The sequence below is a fragment of the Ixodes scapularis genome, unplaced genomic scaffold (genome assembly GCF_016920785.2).
Source record: "Ixodes scapularis isolate PalLabHiFi unplaced genomic scaffold, ASM1692078v2 PGA_scaffold0__279_contigs__length_252992795, whole genome shotgun sequence".
Lineage (NCBI taxonomy): Eukaryota > Metazoa > Arthropoda > Arachnida > Ixodida > Ixodidae > Ixodes > Ixodes scapularis.
The window spans coordinates 250,064,626-250,086,878 of NW_024609835.1; the positions used below are offsets into that span (position 1 = coordinate 250,064,626).

The following is a 22,253-nucleotide window of genomic DNA, read 5'->3' on the forward strand; positions in this document are numbered from 1 at the left end:
TGGGCAGAGAACGTCTTCACTTTTTTCTCCTCTTTGCCTTTTGTTCACCTGTGACGATTTCGTGACAGCTTGGCCTGTCATTGCAAAGAGTTGCCAAACCCTGCTCTACACAAAGGGGAAAATTAGCAATGCTTCACGAGGAGCCAAGCTTTTTTCGTTACGGTTCTTGATGTGAAAACAAGCGTAGGATATTGATGAGGAGCGCGCCATCTTGGGAAGGTTTCTACGCTTGTCACAGTCTCCGATTAATGAGTCCATGTTATGACATACTGTGTGCTATGAAATGTTTTACAGTTAGAGGCCTATTCTGAAATGGCCAATAATTTCTGGAATCCAGTAAATGGGGCTGCTCTCTGAATGATAAGTAGTAGGCATGGGATCATCCCTCATTAGTATAGAATTTGAAGCAAGTCGCGACCTATTCGGCGTTATTACTCGGCTAGCATCGGATGAGATAAATCGAGTTGCACGAAGCGGATGACCAGCTTACGTTACTCGGCGTACCACGACGTGCGTGCCGGAATTTCAATGCACTTTTGTAGGATCCATGTGCAGAGACGTTCATTCTAAAGCAAAAAAGCGCTGCACGCTGCCGAGGCTTCTGGCAGACACAATTTACATTCCTGGTTGCACTTTGATCTTTGGGACCTTCTTTGATAACTTGTCACTACGTTTTACGTCGCTTTTTATAGGTGTATATTTTGTATATAGGTGGGCAAATCTCGTATTTACGCAGCCGAACAATGTTTGGATTTTACGTTCAGATGTGCTGCATTTTTTAGGCATCTTTATTATTCGTAGAATTTGTCTGTATGCAAAGTGAACAGAATAAATGATCAAAATACGACAGATTTTGTTTGCTGCAACGTGCCGAGAGTGACCGATAATAAATAAAACTGCGCCAAAAGGACACTGGGACGGTAGGAGAAGCAGCGAAACATGGTGCCGAAACCGAGTTGCTTCCTGCTGGAGCCATGCCTTTCCGTTTTTTTAGGTAATGTGAAACAAAGGTTTTCCCCAAGAACTCGGCCATGCGCGAGGCTCCTACTCTGCACATTCGAAGCTTGGCACTGGGTTCATTGGCACGAGTGTTGTCCTAGCACCAGGCTTTTAAGCAGTCTTGTAGAAGTCTTGTCTCCAGTATTGGGAGCGCAGGATCTTACAAACATCTTTAGCATGTCCACCTGTCCCAGTCTTTTTTTGTGCAGTTTTACCTCTTATCATGCACCAACTCGCCCAACTACACACCTTGGGACCCTGATTGCTCTATACTGCCAACAGCATAGAGCAGGTGCTTCCATAAATGGGACAGATTTTAATTTAATTCAATTGCATTTGTATATTTTCTGTCTGGAAGCTGTTGGAGGTCACAGTTTACTCCATCAACTGCCGAAACATACTGTCGGGCACCAATGAAATGAGAACGGCGTAACGCGTGGTCTTGCATGCTGTGCCACCTGGAGGTCCTTGAGAAATGATCTGTAACCTTAGTTTTTCTCCTGGGAACCGGTAATACTCCGAGGGTATCCGTCCTACTCCTGGTTTGTGACCCTCGCTCAGCACAGCCCAAGTGTCGGGCACTGAACCGGTAATTCCGTTGCAGCCATTGTTTGAAGCAAAAAACTTGAGAAGGAATGTCTATTGTTGTCCTCTTCTTGAGTCTTTGCCTCCGGAGGCCCTATGCTACACGGCGGGACCAAGCGGCATGAAGGGACCAGGACAACGCCGCCTGCTGCAATTTGTCAACGGCGCGGCACTGACCAGTTGCAGCAGACGGTGGTACGCGTCCGGATTTATTGGTTCCGCTCGAGACCGCTGTGTAGCACAAGGCCCCAGGTGGCAATGCCCGTTTCAAGGGCCATGCATTTTGTTTTCATTTCATCGGTGCCCTATAGAACAACTAGACCGGTGCAAACAGTGCTACATAGTCTTGCAAGTCATATGCAGCTCTACCAAAGGCAAGAGCTCGAGAGCATAGCGGCACAAAATGGGTTTGCACGGTCACTCGCTCCACTGTCTACTTTGTTCCCAGCAAGTAGTAGTGTGGCAGTATCGTTCAGCTAGGTTAACCTCAGTCTTCCCAGTAAAATTTTTCTCTTCTCTGCACTGCACAGAACTCGAGGTGAGAGTAAGCGAAGACTATGATGCCGAGAAAAATCGCTAGGAAACTCCACTGTAGATGGCGATGAAGCAGGAAAGCGGCGAAGTCGAGCGCAGTCTTCTCTTTGGTAACAGCCTTCATGTAGCAAAAGCAGCTGCGATCAGACAACACTGGGGTTTTATTGCGTAGTAGTTACATGTCCTTTGGGTAGCAGCACGTGATTCCCCCGCTGCGGTTGGAAGGACCGTCAAGCATCTAGGTGCCTGAAAGGATAAGCACCGATTATAACCCTGCCGCTAATTCAAGCTTGGTCGGCGAGTTCGCTTACGGGCTGCGGAGGTTCTACTGCTTGAGGAGCTGGTGACGCACGGCGAAGAAGGGCAGTCCGAAGCCGCTCCCGAAGAACAGCGCGAACTTGACGGTCAGACCGAACCTGTTGTTGATCTTGAAGGGCAGGTTCTGAAAGGGACAAACGCTATCCAACTGTTCTGTACGCATGCACGAGGAGCATTGCAAAGCAGCCCGGTAATTACGAAGGTCCGCAGGTATTTTTTTTTCCCCCTCTGAAGTCGTCGGTAGAGGGGTATCTTACCGAGCCTGGAATGCCTCCTTCGTCGTGGTGGTCGTGCCCGCTACGTCGAATCGCCGAAGTTGTGAAGTTACGAGCAGAAACGGCTAACCTTGCCAAGCGAGACATTTTCTCCTTGAAACGCAGAGGGCGATCGAACGCAACCTGCAGAAAAGAAAATTTCACAAAATTTATCCCCCCCTTGAAGAGGACGTGTACCTTTGGATGGTTTGGACTAAACAACGCGATCTTTACAGATGGCGGTAACGATTGGCGATAGGACGCAGGGACTAAACAGGATAGATGATAGAAATGCAGAGCCGCCAACAGTTTGTTTTTGTAAAATTTGTGGTAAAAACAAAATATATATTTGTTTCTATACCCCACTGCATTTTTTTTTTATCAATAACTACTGATTGGCGACTTGTGTCTGGAGACTGGAACAACGAGGTACCTCGTTGTCTACGAGATACTACGAGTCTGGAATCACTTTTACCTGGCCTGGAAGCATAGAGGAGCAACGAACGAGGTGGTTAGAAAGTAACAGGATACCTTGTTGGGCTGGTTGGTTCTTCATTATGTGGTTAGAAAGGTTAGAACACAGCGGCAAGAAAGATCATAAATATATTGAAAGCAACTAGCGTTGTGTGAAAGTGAAAAGGAAAAATTTCCACGTATTCTAAACGGCAAGTCTCAACCCTTACATAGGGTCTTTTTCGACGAATGACGACGAACGAGTAAAAAACGTGTCTGCAGCACGCTGCCGCCAGACTCTGCAACGCAAAGATGGCCGTCCGGTGGCTTCACACGCGCCGCAGCGAACAAGCGTAACGTTTGTAACGTTGGAACAAGCCTATGAGCGAGGTAGAAATGGTAGAAACGTAGAAACCATAGGTAGAAACAAGCGGGGAAGCGCGAGATCCAGCAGATCAGTGAAGTGATTCTGGTGCTGTTCTGGTGATTCTTCTTCGGTGCTGAACGGCCGACAAGCCAAGTCAAGCCCAAGCCTTTTAAAATTGACCGGCGTGTGGCGTAGTCAAAATGGCCGCCCAAAGCGTGGCGGTTAATTTGGCAGGCTCGTCAGTTTGGGCCCCGTTCAAAGACTTGAACTTCGCCGTTGAAGCCGTGCTCCTCAACAAGGATGTGGAAGCCGTTCCCGACTTCGTGGCCGCTCTCAGGCGCCACAAACCCGATTTCGCGTCCCTGCTGCAGAATCCTGCCAGGAGCGCCCAGCACCGGGATGCTGTCGCCAAGGCGTCCAAGGAAGGGATCCGCGTCGTGGGTCAGACGGCGCCGCAGGTGCTGCCACAGAGCATCGTGGATGAAGCGCTCATCATCAGCGACATGCTGGAGCTGAACGAGCTGGTGTCGCTCGAACTGCTGCTGGCGGGCCAGCAGCAGCAGCCGCTGTTCCCGGAGCTGACGCGAGGGCTGGTGGCGGTCCTGCTGTACTACGACGGGCGCCGGGCACTAGTCAACTCGCTGCGGACGCTCGTCCAGGTAACCGAGGGCCGCACCTGGACGCTAGGCCTCAACACCGACGTCGTGGCCACCGTGACCAAGTACACGGACGGCCTGAAGGACGAGGACGGCGTCTTCATGAAGGTGATGGACCTGCTCGAGAAGCTAGACCTCGCCAGGGAGCTGGACATGCTGCAGCGGAGCAAGGCGCTCGGCGGACCGCGCTACCGCAAGCAGGTCACCGACATGATCCAGGAGACGCACCAGTCGCTCTCCGAGATCGTCTTCTGCTGGAGCTGCCAGACGGTGCTGTCCAAGGAGGAGGCGCTGCGTCTGCTCAAGTTCGTCGCGTCGTCGGCCGACACCGCGGGCGACGGGTCCCTGCACGGCGTGACGCTCACAGTGCTCATGGCGCTCCTGTACGTGATGGACGTAAGCGTGCTGCAGACATGCGAGGACAGTTCTAAGGAGATCGACAAGCTGCCACTGGTGCAGAACCCGGACGTAGCTGTGGCGCTGCACCGCCACCTGTCGTCCGACGCCGCCTGGAAGATCGAGGGCCTGCGCGCCGTCGTCTGCTTCGCCTGGGCCCTGACGCTGCGCACTTTCTCGCAGTTCCCGCTGGTGAGCGTCGAGCCCGAGCTGGCGGCCTGCCTGGAGGACGATGAGAGGACCATGGACGCTGCCCTAGAGGGCCGGGCCTTCCCCAGCCTGCTCCACCTGGTGGTGCGCTCCCCGTTGCTCCACCGGGAGGAGTTCTTCCTCAAGCGCATGCACGGCCTCCTCGTCGACTTTATCGTCCTAATGCCCCTCCGGGTGAAGGAGCTGCGCAACCAGGGGGACGAGACGGCCCGCATCGTGAGCGCCTACTTGAACGACGGGCTCGCGCCCCCGTCCACCCTGACCAGACACTTCGAGCACCTGCTGGAGCTGATTGCAGAGGTCTATGCAAAAGACCCACTTGAGCTGCGCCTCTCAGAACAGTACTGGTGCCCCGGCGACGTCTCGGACCACAGCTACGCACCCAAGCCGTCTCAGCGTCAGGTGGCACTCTTCAAGTTCTTGCGCTTTTCTGGCGATTTGTTGCCCCCTTCCTTGTTCACGCCGTACGTCTCTGTACTCACTAGCCTTGCACAGTCAAGGACCGGTGCCCACCACTGCTTCAACCTGCTAAAGAACAACGGTCGCTACAGTACTGGACCCCAGGAAAGCCTAGTCTCCTGGGATCACTTCTTCGGGTCGCTCCGGTCGTACTACAACAGTCTTCGGCAAGAAGGTCCCCTCAGTGTCGAGTCCCACCTATACAGGCCACCATTTCCACGGGGAATATCTAGCGTCGAGGTGAAGGCACTCATAGCGGTCCTGCAGCTAGTGGAGACGGTCGTTCATTGGGACGAAGTGGCTCGCATCACGCTTGCGGAGAACCCGCACCATGTTCCGCTGGCGCTGCTCGTCCACCTGGTTGGGTGCGGGGTGGCCCCCGAGCTGAAGGCAGCCTTTCTGGGGACGCTGTCTGCCTTTGCGACGTCTCCAGAGGTGGCTCTCAAGATCTGGCAGTGCCTCGAGGGAGCCCAGATCCTCCCCGTCCGTCAGGGGGGTCTCGCCCCCAACCCACCACCGGGCATCCAGACGGAGCTGGAAGAAGTGGAAGCCCGCAACGAGGAGTTCCCTATCACGCGTGCGCTGCTCAAGCTCGTCTCTGCCCTGGTGGACCACCCGCTGCCATCCTCTGCTCACGGGGCGGTGCTCCTGCGGTCGGGGCTGGACCCTTACATGGACTTTGTGAGAGACGCAGTTTTCCTCAAGTTTCACATTCGAGCCTACAAGCAGGAGGAGGAGAAGTGGGAAGTGGCCAGGCTGTGCCTGGAGATCATTGAAAAACTGCTCAGGAAGCACGGTGTGGGGCCGGGCATCGACGCAGCCAAGCTTTTGGCTTCAGACACTCCCCCCCTGGGGACCCAAGTGGCCTTCAACCTTTTGGCACACCTCTTGCAAGACGGAACCTTCCTGCGTCTCATTCTCTTTGTCCTGGATGAAGGAGCGAGGCAGCTCGAGACCTACCTGCCTTTCCCCGGACAGAAGCAGCTCGAAGAGGCAGCCCTGTTGAGCCTGAGGATCTTACACCTTGCTCTGCTTCAACAAGAACCCTTCCTGCATCAGGTGCGGAATAGCAACGCAGCTCTCATTGTGAGCTCCATGAACCAACTTCTAATGGCTGCCAACCCTCGGACAGGCAGGCCAGACTACGGCTTGGTCATCTCGCAGTACGTGACATACAACACATTCCTTCCGTGGCACACCCTGGTTGCCTCTCGGATCCTTCTTTTGCTCTGTGGTCAGTCAAAAATGGCAGAACATCTTGCCACTGCATTCACTTTCGAGAAGATGCAAGGACTCCGCTTGATCCACGGCTTCGCAGAGTCTCTAGATGTGGACTTGGGTCCGGACCCTCCAGCAGGCAATGAAAGAGACTGGACACTGCGTGAAGTCCGCACTGCAAGCAGTCACACACTTCTCAAGATGCTTCTCAGCTGCCTTGAACACCCTGTTCTCAATGTGGGGCATTACCTGCTCGGCTTCGATATCAAACGTAGCATTGCCAAGACTACTTTGCAAGAGCCAGGTGTCCTGGGGTCTGCAAGGACTTGCCTTCATGCCATCCTCTCGTTTTTGGACAACTCATCGGAGGCCCGAGTACCCGGTGGACCCCCCTCGGTAGTTGAGTTAGGCTACAAGCTGGTTTACGTGCTGTGTGCCAACCCTGCGACCACTGAACCCACCATGCGTTACCTGCGGTCCACACGGGACTTCTTCTACAAGCACCTCCAAAAGCAGCCCAAAAGATACCTCAAGAGTCATGGGGACACAGATGTCAAGCTTCTCATGCAGCAGTCCTGGTTTCTACGAGCTGTGGCGCTAGAACTGCGCGTAACTGCTTCACAAAATCAGCGTTCACACATCCAAAGGCTCGTGACACTCCTCTTGGAAGACAATCCTCAATTGCTGACCTGCCCCATTGACGGAGCAGCAGAGCTCTCTAGCTTTCTGTCTTCAAGCGCTTCTATGCGTCCGAGTGCCTTTGCGGGCACCCTCCGGCGTAAGCTTCTCAAGCTTCTGGATGCTGTGGACACCATGAAGCACACTGTGCCCTCGGCTCCCACCTGGGAATACCTTGATTCTGTCGAGTTAGAGAGGGCCTTAGCAGAATGCGAGTATCAGGAGCCCGGAGGACCCATCATGATAGATGTCGGAGCAGTACACCAGAGGCTCTTGGAGGCATCTGCCAAGCTGCAGGGCTTTGTAGCATTGGGGCAGAAATCCATGGTGGTCCAAGAGGTCAAGGCAGTTCTCCAATACACTTTGGCCAAGAACCGTTGTTGCCAGGGCTCCTTTGCTAAGAGACACTACTTTCTGGCCTGGCAGCAGCTGGTGGAGGTGGTGGTGACTGTGTGTCCCCAGGACATCTTTGGAGGGGACCTCAAGATTCAGGTTCTCCTGGAGGTGGCTCAAGAACTCCTGAGAAGGCTTCTGGATGGGAACAGCCTGACAGATCTGCTAGCACCTTCTTCAGGAGTGCTACTTGTCCTCATGGCAGCTCTGCACCACTGCCTTCTCACCATGGTACCAACTTATTCGAATGACTGCACTAGAGGAGCTCAAGCACAGGTGAGGGTCATTTGCTTAGGATGAGTGGCCGTAGAGCAGACCATTGTGCAGGCTGTAGCATGGGTGAAGAAAGTAAGCTGTGTACTTCATTCTAGTTTTGCTCGATTGGGGCACGTAATCGAAGCCTTGGAGGGAAACACGGTTATGTTTATGTGCAATACTGCTAGTCCTTCTGGGCCGTCTCAGCAGTGTTCTATCTTAGAAAAAAGTAAATTAACTGTTCTGCAATTATCACTGCAAGTACAATCATTTGAGTAATGTTCCCGGTTAAACAGGAACATCATCAACAGTCATCCTGTCAACATCATGTAAAGAAATCTAGCATGTCCGAATGGCCAAATAACGCATTTTCAGACCTCGCTGCATTATCATCCTAATAAAAGGTTTGTCATCCAAATCATTCCATTTTTCAATTGTTTTTGCCAGAAAAGAGGATTAAAAAATATCAAGATTTCGATTGTAAGGTTTTACCCTAAACTGATTGTTAACTCTGGGGGACTTTCTGCTAGGAATTTTTTTTTATGAATCGCTTCAATAGAAGTTATGATTTCCATTTTATAGTTAATAGGAGTAAAAAAATTAACCTTCCATGGGCATAAGTTGATCTGTCTGGTACTGCACACATGGATGGCTATGCGAGACCAGAGACAAATGAATGCACATCTTATATGCATGCCTTTTTAACAGTAGGTGTAATTTTTTATCACACCTTTCAGAGAAATTCAAGGTTTTGAAAAGCAATACCACAAACATGATCAACAAGTGCATTCCAGTTCAAATTGGTGCTCCTGCAGTATTTAAAAGATTATGAGCCTTGTAATACTGCATCATTGAACGAGTACAAAAATCCGAGCACGTGGCAACTTTTTTTGTTTGTTTTGCGACTGTTAATAACTGACTTAAAAAAATTATTTTGAATTGTATTTCACACATTATTTACTAACATTTGATTGCTTCATGAATGTCCAATTTATGCTTCATGAATGCCCAATTTATGCGGTCACTTTAAAGTGACCGCATAAATTGGCTTGGTAACGTATCTTGCTACGGTTTACCACAGAGGTGCCCGAAGGTGATGGAAGAATTGCATCAAAGTTTAAAAGAACAAACTTACCGGAGTAAAAAGAAAAAACAAAAAAGATTTTTCCTACCTACAGCACCCCTCTGCTATCCACACACCCTCTGATTGGTGCAACAGCCGACAGATGCTGGCAGCGGCAATCTGTCTGTTCATCTGTCAGTTGTACCAGTCGGGGTGTGTGGACGGCAGATGTCACCATAAGTAGGAAAAGTCGGTTATCGGATTTTTACTTTTTACTTGGGGAAGTTTGTTCTTTGAAATTTGGATGCGCTTTCCACCACTTTCGGGCACCTCTGTGGCAAATCGTAGCGCGATATGTTACCAAGCCGATTTATGCAGTCACTTTAACCCCTTAAGTGCCCCCCGCCCCCCTTTTTTTTTTCCCGAAAAGTAACCTAAAAGTGCCATTATGTTTTTATTTAGAAGTTTTATTCCTCTTGATATACAGAGGAAATTTGAAAAGTTTATTACGCAAAAATCAGTGGCGACAATAAAAAAGAAAGCGCCAACTAAAACGAGTGCTGCCATCTTTGATCAGCGCCGCAAACTACTCAGATGAGTCTAGCTCATCCGTGGAATTGAGGGCTATCAAAAAAATGAAAGCCGTTTACAACTCCCTCTAACGCCGAATTAGAGCGCAGCTCTTGAGGAGGAGGAGGAGGGAAGGGTACTGGGGGGTGGGTCAAGTGACCTCGGGTGGCGGGGTCCTGTGACCTTGGGGGGGTCACGTGACCTTGTAGGGGTCATCTGACGTCGGGGGGGGGGGGGGGGGGTCACGTGACGATGCGGATGCCGGTGACGTCATCTGTGACGTCATCAGTGATGATGACGATGAGGATGTGGATGCTGGTGAGGTCATCAGTGACGTCACTGATGACGTCATCAGTGATAATGACGATGCCGATGACGTCATCAGTGACGTCACTGATGACGTCAACAGTGGCGATGACGTCAACGGGAGTCACGTGACTTCTGAGGGAGGGGGTCACGTGACCTGGGTAACCATCGTGACCCTCGTGAGGGTAACCCTAGTAACCCTTGTGAGGGTAACTCTCGTGACCGTCGTGAGGGTAACTCTCATAACCCTCGTGACCCTCGTGAGGGTAACTCTTTTCAGGGTAACTAACCCTTGTAACCCTTGTGAGGGTTACGAGGGTTAGTAACCCTCGTGACCCTCGTGAGGGTAATCCTCGTGAAGGTAACCCTCGTAACCCTCACGAGGGTTACGAGAGTTACTCGCGGTTACGCCGACGCCGCTCAAGCCAGGAACGGGCGCCTAAGAGCTGCGCTCTAAAAGTGAAAGCCGTTTACAACTCCCTGTAACGCCGAATCAGAGCGCAGCTCTTGAGGAGGAGGAGGGAAGGGTACTGGGGGAGGGGGTCACATGATGATGACAATGCTGATGATGTCATCAGTGATGATGACTAAGCGGATGCCGGTGATGTCATCGGGGGGGGGTCACATACCTCAGGGGAGTCACGTGACCTCGGGGAGGGGGGAGTCGGGTGCTTCCCCCCCCCACCCCCCCCGAGGTCACGTGACCCGGGGGGGGGGGGGGGAGGGGCTCGCGCGCTGCGTTATGGGACATTTCCTATAATGCACCGCGCGGTTACGCCGACGCCACTCAAGTGGGAAACGGGCGCCTAAGAGCTGTGCTCTAAAAACCACTGGACAAGTTGAGCTCGTCCATGGCACTTTTAGCCAAAAAGCGGCTGACAAGCTCAGCTCGTCCAAGGCACTTAAAGGATTAAAGGCTTCCCCTGGATTTGTGGGCATGCAGTACATTAGAAATTCATCTTGGTCTTAGCCTTCCCAGTAGGACATGCCGGTAGTGTTGATTTTCTGATCTTTTAAGGGGTGGGTAGGGGGTTACACCATGCTTCATAGGAAACAGTGCCAGATGTACATGTCTATGCCATTGGTATAATGGCAGTGGCACTTTGAACAGTGCTGCAGATTAATAGACATTTTCGAAGATGCATAGTAATTCAATCACAGTCATTAGAGTAATTTAATTATGTTTTAAGTGTTTTAATTTTATTCCTTTCAATAAATGTGATTGAAGTGGTAATTTAATCATTTTTAACCTTAATAATTGTGACGAAGTATGCTACCGCGAAAGGGTACATTTGCACAGTGGCTTGAATGAACCGTTTTCAATAGCTTCATTTTAAATTCAGCCTTGTTTTAAGTGCTTCCTTCAAGACCACCCCTATTTAGAATTTGAATCTTAGCAATATGACACATATTACGCAGTTCTCTGATCGGTCTGCTTCAGAGTTCTTTTAATTTTGAGATGACCATACGTTTGCAATGTTGCCCAAAAGGCAAAATATAGGTATCTAACTGGCAGCAAATGTGTTAACACATCTAATGCCAAACCGTTCTACTGCCCAGGACACCGCACTGCAGGTGTCCTTGACGACCTACTCTTCGTCCATCCTGGCGGTGCTCAAGAGTCTCCTCGAGTGCCTCATCCAGACTGGCAGTGGCTTCCAGCGCGTCAGAGCCAACTACTACGGCTCCCTCCTCAATTTGCTGCGGGTGGTCCACAGGTCGCCAGAGACCCAAGGAGCTCCCGGAGGTGGCGTGGACAGGGTGTTCGAGGACTCTTCTTCGGACGGCGAAAGGCTGCGCAAGAGCCACGCGGAGGCCCTTTTCAGCTACGGGGAGCAGCTGATGGAAGTAGTGTGCAGGGACGTGTGCGGGAGCCACGAGATCACCCAGATGCTGTCCCTGGCCGCGCTTGACGCAGTGGTGTCCCTCGACACCCACGGGCACTGGCTGTCCTACCTGTGCCGCAAGGGATACCTGCACCACCTGACGGACGGCGTCTCGTCTGCGGATGCCGACATCCGGACCGTGCTCGTCAAGGGATCTTCCAAGGGCAGTTCCTTGCGGAGCCTGTACGTCCTCGAGTCTAAGCTCTCTCTGCTGACCCGCCTGGCTGCGAGCCCTGCTGGTGCCCAGGCCCTCCTGGAGAGCGGCCTGGTGGGGAAGCTCGCCGAGTGCGAAGCTCTCGACCTGCACCCCAGCATCGCCGGAGGGCTGCCCGACCTTGCTTCTCGGTGGCCGTGTCCGCCGGCGACCAAGTGCTACCAACAGCTCTTCGTGCCGGTGGCGCAACTCCTGCTCTCGATCGCCGCGTCCCTGGGTCCCGGACACAAGGAGGCCGGCTTCCAAGTGCGGAACTTTCTGGGCGCGCACGCCCAGGTGTTTTCGGCCATGCTGCAGCCCAGAAACTTGGAGAACTCGGATTTGACGGCGCTAGAAGAAGCTGCGCTGGCGTCTGCGCTCGTGGCAGTGCTGGCTGACGGCGCGGAAGACGACGACGACGTGGCGCTGCTGGAGCATCAGGGGCACCTGAGGATGCTCCAGAACCAGATGCTCTCGTTGCTGTCGTGGCTGGTGCCCGAAGCCGACGCGGCGTCCCAACTGCCGCACGAACGAATCTTACGGCTGCGCATTTCCTGCAGTGTATTCCGCTTCTGTAGTTCGTTGTGCAGACTTGCGGGCACAAAAGACAGGAAGTGGTTCCGCATTTTGTTTGCACCGACGGCAAGCGTGGAGGCACCCCCGCGGAGCGGACGCAGCGGTGTGTCTGGTGCCGTCGCTGCTCCTCCTCCAGGGCTCGGGCTGCTGGTACGGGCGTTGCTGGCGTACTCCGCCGAAGCGCAGCGGACTGCGGTTGCCCGCGACTGTCTCGCCCGGAAGTTGGCCGCGCTCGACGACCTCGGGTCTGCGGAACTCGCCGAGCTGCTCCTCGCGGCGGACCAAGACCAGCCGTCGTCTCTGCAGCCGGGGAAGCTGCGCGAGGCTGCCAGGAGGCAGATCAACCGCGAGGCGGCGCTGGCGAAGAAGGAGTTATCGCTGCTTACAGTCGCCGTCGAGCAGGCGCTGTTCCTGCTCTGGAGACACCTCGAGTACTTCCTGGTGCAGTGCGTGCCGAGCGGGCGGGCCAAGAGGGGACTGGTCAGGCCGGCCGAGGCGCAGTTCGGAACGCCCATGCGCGAGGGCACGTTGGGGCGTGTGCCGGCGAGTGAAGCGGTCACCGTAGAAGACGTGGAGGCACTGAAGGCGGACGTAAAAGCAACCTTGAACGACGCCTTCTTCCGCGGCGTCCAAGTCAGGGAGAGCTACCTCCGGGAGGAGAGTGCGTCTTCGTCCAATCCCAGATTCTTCGAGGCTCTGTTGAGGAGGCTGAAGAGGCTTGCCACATTACAGGCACACTGAAGGTGGGTGCAGCAACCGGCATGTCACCTTGGAAGTCTGTCATGTGTGTCCAGAACGGAAAGAAACGGGGCTTGGGCTTGTTTGGTGGGCCAGTCTGCATCCTGGGTCTTCTGCAGTCCAAGATTTGTCGACGTGCACATGCAAGTCTGAGCTACGAAGAATGTTTGTTTTTTGGACTTGAAGCCTCGAGACAGTTTTAATTGCTTTGTGCTGTATACCTTTTGAGTTTTGTTATTGTTCATTTCATAATTCATTAACACATTGTGTGGTTTCTGTAAAAATAAATATCGAGAAGATTTTGTATGAGTCGTAAGAAATTGTTGAGTAGTGGGCACATTGAAATTGCTGATGACAAAGACTAACCTGGACACTTGGCGAAGAAGTCGGCAAGGCATTCGACCGCCAAGGTTGGCCGGCACCAAGGCCAAGCATGATGCCAGCCGATCTCGGCTTTTGGATTCCTTGCCAGCTCTAGATTAGAGCCCCTGGTTACTCTTGCCGATTCTCCTTCCACAGCTGTTCCGGTTTATAATGATGCAGGTTCGCTGGACTGGTGACCCTAGTTGAAATCATGCATTACTGATTGTCATCACATTCTTCCATCCTCATTCTTATCCCAATAGGGTAGCATTGCAACTCAAATAGGTAGGGTGGATAGCAAATATCGCAACAGCTCGGCAATAGTTTTGGCATGAAATACAACGCTACTGGAGTACTTAATTGAATGAGAATTATTACGTAGGCCCTACCTTTTTGAACTCTGAGAACGGTTGACTGATGAACCTCTTCTGGAAGTGGCACATTGCATCGGTCCTGTGCCTTTGTTTCCTTGGAGAAGAAGCTGCATTCCTTAGCTTGGGAATGACGCTGAGGGCGGTATTGTCGCGGGGGTGAGCAGACCAGATGGCTTGGCAAAGGAGGGACCGTGGAAGCGAGCTACGTGGCAGTTCAGTAACCCAAATGCTGGCCGTGTGCAGGCTGTGTTTATAAAGAAGCGTGCTTAGTCACGGAAGCCTATCCTTTGAAAGGCGAAGCATCTGCACGTGTGCCTTTCCACAGCCAGCATCACTGCCCTGATGCAATGTCAGGAATGCTAGTTGCTGTTCCAATGGACATCTACAGCTGTGGTAATCGTGATTTGGCTATAAGCGACATAATTGAGTGGAGTTCTTATACTGGATTCAGTATCTTTATACTCCTCCCAGTGATGCACCTACAGTATTTTATAGTGTCTTAACCATTTTTTGGTAACCAAGCAGTAGAAATATGAATACGTCTGGATGACTGAAAATGAAAGAAAAGATGGCAAGTGTCAAACATTTTGCAGAACCCATCAATTTAAATATTTACGGCGTAAGAACTTGTGCCCTTCCTATGTAAAATTAATGAATGGATATTCCTGTTGACTAGTTTAGTAAATAGTGAAAAACTGGTCTGGAGTATCTAATATAGTGTTTTGTTTGTGTACTTTTGCAGGCATTTTTTACAGCTCGGCAAGGAAGGCATTTGTTTTAACAAATGCTTTCCTTGCCGAATGGCAGACTTGCTTTCGACAATAATTATATTGTCGACTATTATATATAATATAATAGTCAACAAAAGACATAATACTATTTGTGCGAACATAAAATAATATTTAAAAAGTGTAACGACACACAGACAAGTAAGATAAAAAGAGAGCGCTAACTTAGACCTGAACTTTATATCCGTAGTCTTCCGTAGTATATATAACCGGTGGCAACAAAAAAACAAGCCAATGAAGAAATAAATGCACACTGTTAAAAGGCTAAAATAGTTAATCACTCATCGACCACAATACATACTGCTCCCCTTCGGTCGAGAGACTGCATTCTTTATCTGTCCATGGCACAGAAGAAGTGCTAGCTGACACACTGCAGCCCAAATCTACCAATTTAGCAAATTGTCGAAGAGTGATGTAACAATTCTTTAGTCTTTTAATGGTGTGTATCTGCGTTTCTTCATTGATTTGTTTTTGTTGACACCGGTTATATATACGACGGAATTAAAAACAGCGCGGAAAGACGACGACCAGACAAAGAAGTGACACGGACATAGCGCTACGTCCGTGTCACTTCTTTGTCTGGTCCTCGTCTTTCCACGCTGTTTTTAATTCCGAAATATGTACCAACTCGCCCAAGCCTCAACTTTAGTATATATACGGAAATAGCTTAGTTGTAAGTTAGTGCTGTGTCTCTTTCTATCTTCCTTGTCCGTGTCTCGTTGCGCTTTTTAAATATTATGAGTCGTCCACAATGGAGTCGTTCATTATACACGAACTCATCTCTGTTACGTCACGGCGTGGTGGTGGCGCGTCGGTCGCATTTCCGGTCTGAGGCTGTGGGCAGAAGTCCCCATGCCAGACGTGTATTCCTGCATTGTTTTGAAAGGAACGAGACAAAAACCTGCCTTCTCGTCAAAACGCCGCGACTGGGGTCGTACCAAAAGTGCCGAGAAAGGTTTGAAGGTCAGTTTTCCCGTGCTCGGTTCGTCCGAGAATATGGATATGTGCCGTGAAAAGGGAAAAGCAGACGCCGTCGGACAACGATTGCTTGGGTGGGAAGCACTTTGGGTTGAATTCACGGATAGCTGTGGTCATCAGATTTATTTGTTTTTTTCCAACATGAATGCCAGAAAACCGTCAAGTTGTGCGGACCGCCTGCAAACTACGTTCAGTGCGTCTTCAAGTTCAAACGGCCACCTGCTCGTTCGAACTGTCGTCTGCTCTTTCAAACGTGTCTGCTTGTCGTCTGCTCTCTCAGACGACGCCGGCCCGTAGACAGAATCTTGGCCTGGTACTTGCGATAAGAAGTAAGTGCACGCCTCAAAAGACCTAAATTTGAAGGTTGGTGAGCAGGCTCGATGTAAACAGTAGATACAAGGAGATGTTGATCATTGTTACCAGTGACCATCACCGACTTGCTAGGCCTGACTCGCATGGTCCGGTTCTGCTTTAGATTTTCAGTATCGACGTCGACCATCTCAGCTACGGTTCACGCTTTTGCAGCCCGAGCGACGTTGCGACTGAAAATTACGAGCGAATCTCATCATGCGAATCAGGCTTTAGCTACATTCTGCGGCGTCCACGCGGAATGAATCGCCGCATGTCACATTATTGACGCGAAGTTTTGCGGTGTAACGAGCCTTGTTAATTTCGCTGGGGCCGCTCAAGTAGTCAGACATTGCCAGGAAGACGTAGAATCAACAATTCGAAAGTGAAAAAGGGCAGGGGGACTCACACAGACGCCGATAACATCGCATTTCAATGGTTTGTTTATGGGCGACGGCGAGCTTCTTGCCCACACCCCCATCGCGCATGCGCGGCGCCGGTGGCGTCCGCTAGGGGCGCTCCGGTTTGTTTGTAAACATGAGTTGGTGTATAACTAGGGGTGTCGCAAACCGGCCGCGGTTCGAGTTCAACCAGGTTCGACTTTTTCGAACTTTTAGTGGAAAGTTCGACAAACCTTGTATCGAGGTTCGACCCGTGTGCGCATGCGCGTCAGGCTGGCTCGTTGGCTTCGGATTGGATGGTAATGGCTAAGAGATGAATTAAGTGCAGCGCTGATTGGCTATTTCAGTTAACACAGTACTAAAAATTAAGTCATTAACTTCTTCAGTGATTAGATTTAGTTTCTTTTAATTGCAGCTGTTCACAAAATAAAATAACCCTTTGCATAAAAAAAAATTCTCCAAACCTAGACATGCTTGTATCAAGGGCTGGCCACACTGTCCACAAAGTCGAACCGGTCGAATCTGGCGAAAAGTTTTAAGGTTCGTCGAACCGGTTCGACCCAGTCGAACCCTGAAAGTTCGACCAAAAAATCTGGTTCGGCAAAAATACCCAATTGACTCCGTAAGTGATGACGTCACAACATGGCGTCTGGGTCCAAACAAACCGTTGCTAGGGGCGTTGCTATGGACTAATGCACGGAGTCTCCACGTTAGGCTAGACTTTTGCTAACAAGTAAATAATTTTTTGTAAGCAACCTAACTTCTTGATAACTAATTGCGAAGATGTTCTTGTCTTCTCAGTGTCGCATTACAACGATGAAAGCCATTTCTGAAGTATTACACTCCGTTTTGCTTTGGTAGCAGACGACACGATATATGTTCTCTGGTTTCTGTTGCAGCGGGTGTCTTCAATGAATTGCGTCGGTAAACGAGCGACAAAAACAAGTGCATCGCCATGGCCGTAGAGGCCTCCGCAATGTGCGTTTTTTTCTGTGAAGAACCCAGCTTGGTTCAGAGAGATGAAAATGCCGTAAAATGAAACCACGCCATGCAGATCAGTTACGACGATGACCTGAAGTGCATTACCGGCGTAGTGCAGGCCGGCATGAGAAACAAATCGTACGCCGTCGAGATAAGTCGTTTGTTATTATAATTGAGGTTGTCGGGTTATTAAAGAATTGCATGTCTGTCGCCATTTCGCAGTATATTTTTTTCCTTGGTGTACATCGAATTTTGTGGATGTGCTCTTTTAGAAAAAATCTCTATCGAACCCGCGATGCGAGTACAATCTGTAATAAAGTCACCTTATTTTTTTTTTATTTTTTTTTATTTAGTTCTTTCGTGCTTTGGGGTCTTGCGGGATTCTGAAGAAACTGAAGAATCTTTCTCCACGCGATGCATGGTTACAACCTGGAACAAAGTCCGCGAAACAAAATCTGGGATCTAAACCGATCGACTGAAGTACTTTTCTCACGGGTGCAATGCAATATTCTGGGATCAACTCGATCGACTCCCGGACTTTCAATAAACCATATTTTGCATCGCACCCCACTATGAATTCTTATAAGCGTCTGAAACTCATTATATTTCAAACAGATGCAATATCAGAATATACTCTTTATTCACACAATTCAGACGCAGGCGCCGGCTTGGCCGGCGGGCGTGTGGCAGACGGCATACTTCTTGCATTCGTCGTCTGCTGCAGGCATCTTGAGGACCGGAAGTTCAGTCGCAAATATTTCAGAAACAAGCGATTACCGGCACATTTCTGTCGCAACATATACGACATTCAAGCTTTCTATATCTGTGATTTTTAGAAGTTTAAATCCTACTCCTGATTTTTGAACGGTCGGCTTTTCGTAGCGAAACCTAGCCACATGTATTTTTCTATAACAACGACCCTAGCAACGCTTTGTTTGGACCCATGACGTCACACTTACGGAGTCAATTCGTGCCCAAAGTTTTTGTCTATATAGTGGGTATAAAGTAATGCTATGACATGTATACACGAACTCAACTCTGTTACGTGTGGAGAATAGAAGGGTAGGAGAGGGCATGATGTCAGCCGCATAGCCTCCACAAGCCATGCTCCCTTGACGCCTCGCCTCTTTCTCATTTTCCTCCTTACTCTCCTCACTTACCATGCCAACGTGACCACATCACGTGACCGTAGCTAGCCTTCGTCTTGCTATGGGGTACTAGAATACACCACAGTCTAGCCTTTGATCTGATAAAACCTACCAGATGGAGCGCGCGCAAGCCTGCAAGGAGTCCTTCTAGAATCAACCATCCATCTCACACGCGACTTGTCACGCGCAACAATCGCCAGAGAGATCTGCGGTCACGCTGGGCACAAAATCGTTTAAACTTTTTATGACTAGACTTCACCAATATTGCAACGTGCCCCCTCCTAGTACTTCTAACCTCCTTGCTGTTACGTCACGGCGCGGTGGTGGCGCGTTGGACACACTTCCGGTCCGGGGCTGTGGGCGGAAGTGCCCATCTGAGACGTGTATGTATTCCTGCGTTGTTTTGAAAGGAACCAGACAAAAACCTGCCTTGTCGAAATGCTGCGACTGGGGCTGTACCAAAAGGGTCGAGAAAGGTTTGAAGGTCAGTTTTCATGCGCTCGATTCGTCCGAGGACGTGTGCCGTGAAAAGGGAAAACCAGACGCCATCGTACCACGATTGCTTGGACGGGAAGCATTTTGGGTTGAATTCACGGATACTTCTGGCCATCAGATTTATTTATTTTGTTTCAAAAGTAACGCCGGAAAATCGTCAAGTTGTACGGACCACCTGCGGACTACGTTCAGTGCGTCTTCAAGTTCAAACGGTCGCCTGATCGTTCGAACTGTCGTCTGCTCTTTCAAACGTTTCTGCTTGTCGTCTGCTCTTTTAGAGGACACCGGCCCGCAGACCAAACGTGGGCCTGGTACTTGCGATAAGAAGTAAGTGCAGGCCTCAAAAGACAAGTTTGAAGGTTGGTAAGCAGGCTCGACGTAAACAGTAGATACAAGGAGATGTTGATCATTGTTACCAGTGGCCATCACCGACTTGTTATGCCTGATTCACTTGGTTAGATTCTGCTTGCAATTTTCAGTATCGACGTCGACCATCTCAGCTACGGTTCACACTTTTGCAGTCCGAGCGACGTCGCTACTGAAAATTGCGAGCGAAATCTCATCATGTGAATCAGGCTTTAGCGTACATTCTGCGGCGTCCACGCGGAATGAATCGCCGCAAGTCAGATTATTCATGCGAAGTTTTGCGGTGTATCGAGCCTCGTTAATTTCGCTGACGCCGCTCAGGTAGTCAGACATCGTTAGGAGGACGTAGAATCAACAATTCCAACGCAAAAAAGAGCGCGGGGACTCGCACCAACGCTGACATCGCATTTCAACGGTTTGTTTATGGGCGACGGCAAGCTTCTTGTCCACACCCCCATCGCGCATGTGCGGCGCCGGTGGCGTACGCTAGGGGCGCTCTGGTTTGTTTGTAAACATGTGTTGGTGTATAAAGCATACCTCGGCAAACCTCACTCATGAGGGCCCTCACTCACCCTCATCTTCACAGGTGAGGTGAGGGTGAGTGAGTTTCTGAACCAAGAAAATTCATGAGTGTGAGGGTGAGTGAGGGCGGTGAGGGCCGTGAGGGGTATGAGGGGCGTGAGGGTGGTGAGTAGCGTGAGGGCGGTGAGTGCGTGAGGGGTGTGAGGGCCATGAGTGCGTGAGGGCAGTGAGTGGCATGAGAGGCGTGAGGGCCGTGAGGGCGGTGGGTGCATGAGGGGTGTGAGGGCCATGAGTGCGTAAGGGCGGTGAGTGCGTGAGGCCCCCTTCAGACGGAGCATCTTTCTCGGCAATTTTAGTGTTCATGGCGGGTTGTTCTCTAGCTTTCCCTAGATCGACACGAATTGCTGAGATCAGGTCCGGCTCGAAATAAGCAAGCAACTCGGAGCAATTCGAAGACGTTTGAAGCGGCTGCATCTAATCAGGGACGCAAAAGTTTCACGTGATACCTCGTGCTGGAGATGGTGACACCGAAAGACTTGGTTCTGGTTTGAAATCGATTGTTTTTGGAAGTAAACTGTTTCAGAAAGGTGCATTAGTATTCTTAACGGGATTTAGATGCATAAAAATAGTGCAAGAAAAATAAAATTTTATGATGTCAAATTCCAGCAATTGGCTGCTGCGTGTGATCGCGGGTGGCCCGTGTTGCTGGTGTTGCGACGTCAAGTTTCTGGGCGAAATCGCCCCATCTGAAGCTGGCCTGAGTGGCGTGAGGGCCATGAGTGCGTGAGGGGCGTGAGGGGTGAAGGCCGCGAGGGCGGTGAGTGCGTGAGGGGCATGAGGGCGGTGAGTGGCGTGAGGGCCATGAGTGCGTGAGGGCGGTGAGTGCGTGAGGGGCGTGAGGGGTGAAGGCCGCGAGGGCGGTGAGTGCGTGAGGGGCATGAGGGCGGTGAGTGCGTGAGGGGCGTGAGGGCGGTGAGTGGCGTGAGGGCTATGAGTGCGTGAGGGCGGTGAGTGGCGTGAGGGCGGTGAGTGGCATGAGGGCTATGAGTGCGTGAGGGCGGTGAGGGCGGTGAGTGGCGTGAGGGCCGTGAGGGCGGTGAGGGGCGTGAGGGCCGTGAGGGCTGTGAGTGCGTGAGGGCCGTGAGGTTCAGTGAGGGTGAGTGAAGGGTTGAAGGTGAGTGTGACTGTGAGGATGAGGGTAAGTGAGGGGCTGAAGGTGAGTGTAGCTGTGAGGGTGAGGGAGAGTGAGGGGCTTAGGTGAGTGTGGCTGTGAGGGTGAGGGTGAGTGAGGGCGACCTGAAATGCCGACCTCTGGTATAAAGTAATGCTACGTTGTCTGCCCTACACTATGCAGGGCTGACAACACTCGTCACCCTCCGCAGCACTAAGTAGTTCTTACAAGACTTGACTGTCTGAGAAAAAATTATGCTTTTTGCACTCGAAATCTATATACATAACAAATAACTGCAATTACCTTCACCACACAACGGGAAAAATTAGCGACAGTCCGCAAGAAGCCGAACCTTGTTAAACTACTGTTCTAGACATAAAAACAAGTATAGTTCCAGCTGTTAATTGACACGTCTCCATTATTTAATTTATGAACGAGGGAACAAGTTTACTGTTCCGTTCCACTGTGGTATGCTTGCTCCTGCCTTGGCTGCCAAATGATGGCTGACAGTAGTACATGTAAAAAACATAGGAACCGCATACCACAGGACTACAGTGGCCTAACAGGACCACAGCACCCCGTTGATGTGACGTCATGGTGGCGACGGTGGTGCTGTGGCTGATTTTGCACGTTCCACAGCGTATCGTAGCACCACAGATAGTTTGTTTTTCTGTAGAAACCAAATTTGAGCCGCGATATTTGTAAAACTACACACAATATCGAAGGAAAAAAACACCTTGCAATTCAGGGACATTGATTGAGCTGAAAACAGTCATAATTCCAAATTCGAAAATATTCACCGGAGCTGCCTTTTAATATTGGGCAGCTAAGAAATTTGCTGTCTATGGACATTCTCAACGTGCACAACTTGAAAGGTTCTACAGCAGTTCCACAGGGACTTGCTGCGGCACTGAATATAAATAGTAGACATATCTTGACGCTGTTGGAAGAAAAAAATGCTTTCATATCTGTTTTATGTTTTTCTACCACATTGTTGGAGATGAATATCCAGATGATCCCCATGGTTCTCCAGCAAAAAAATGCTCCAAGTGTCTGCTCCAAAGGACACACCGTTAGTGTTTTCCTGTGAAGTTCACTGTGGAAGCCATCACAATGTTCTGTAACTTACAAGTGTTTAAAAATTATAGAAGAAAAAAACTTTCCCAAACTTTGTTTTAAATTATGCATGTCAGAATGTGAGACTCTTAGCT

At 50.5% G+C, this 22,253-nt stretch overlaps 1 protein-coding gene across 1 annotated transcript; it reads left to right on the forward strand.

The window, feature by feature from the left end:
• The first annotated feature begins 3,458 nt into the window (after nt 1-3,458).
• Nucleotides 3,459-13,411, forward strand: LOC8033527 (nuclear pore complex protein Nup205). The gene is made up of 2 exons (XM_029988413.3): nt 3,459-7,796; nt 11,275-13,411. Exons 1-2 carry the CDS (start codon nt 3,711-3,713, stop codon nt 13,108-13,110), a joined length of 5,922 nt encoding a protein of 1,973 aa, XP_029844273.2. The 5' UTR covers nt 3,459-3,710; the 3' UTR covers nt 13,111-13,411.
• Nucleotides 13,412-22,253: the final 8,842 nt, after the last annotated feature.

Excerpts from the sequence above, each read along its gene's own strand:
- LOC8033527 (XM_029988413.3), top strand. The coding sequence starts at position 3,711 with ATGGCCGCCCAAAGCGTGGCGGTTAATTTGGCAGGCTCGTCAGTTTGG. Across the intron at positions 7,797-11,274 it reads CTAGAGGAGCTCAAGCACAG|GACACCGCACTGCAGGTGTC; the intron begins GTGAGGGTCATT and ends TCTACTGCCCAG.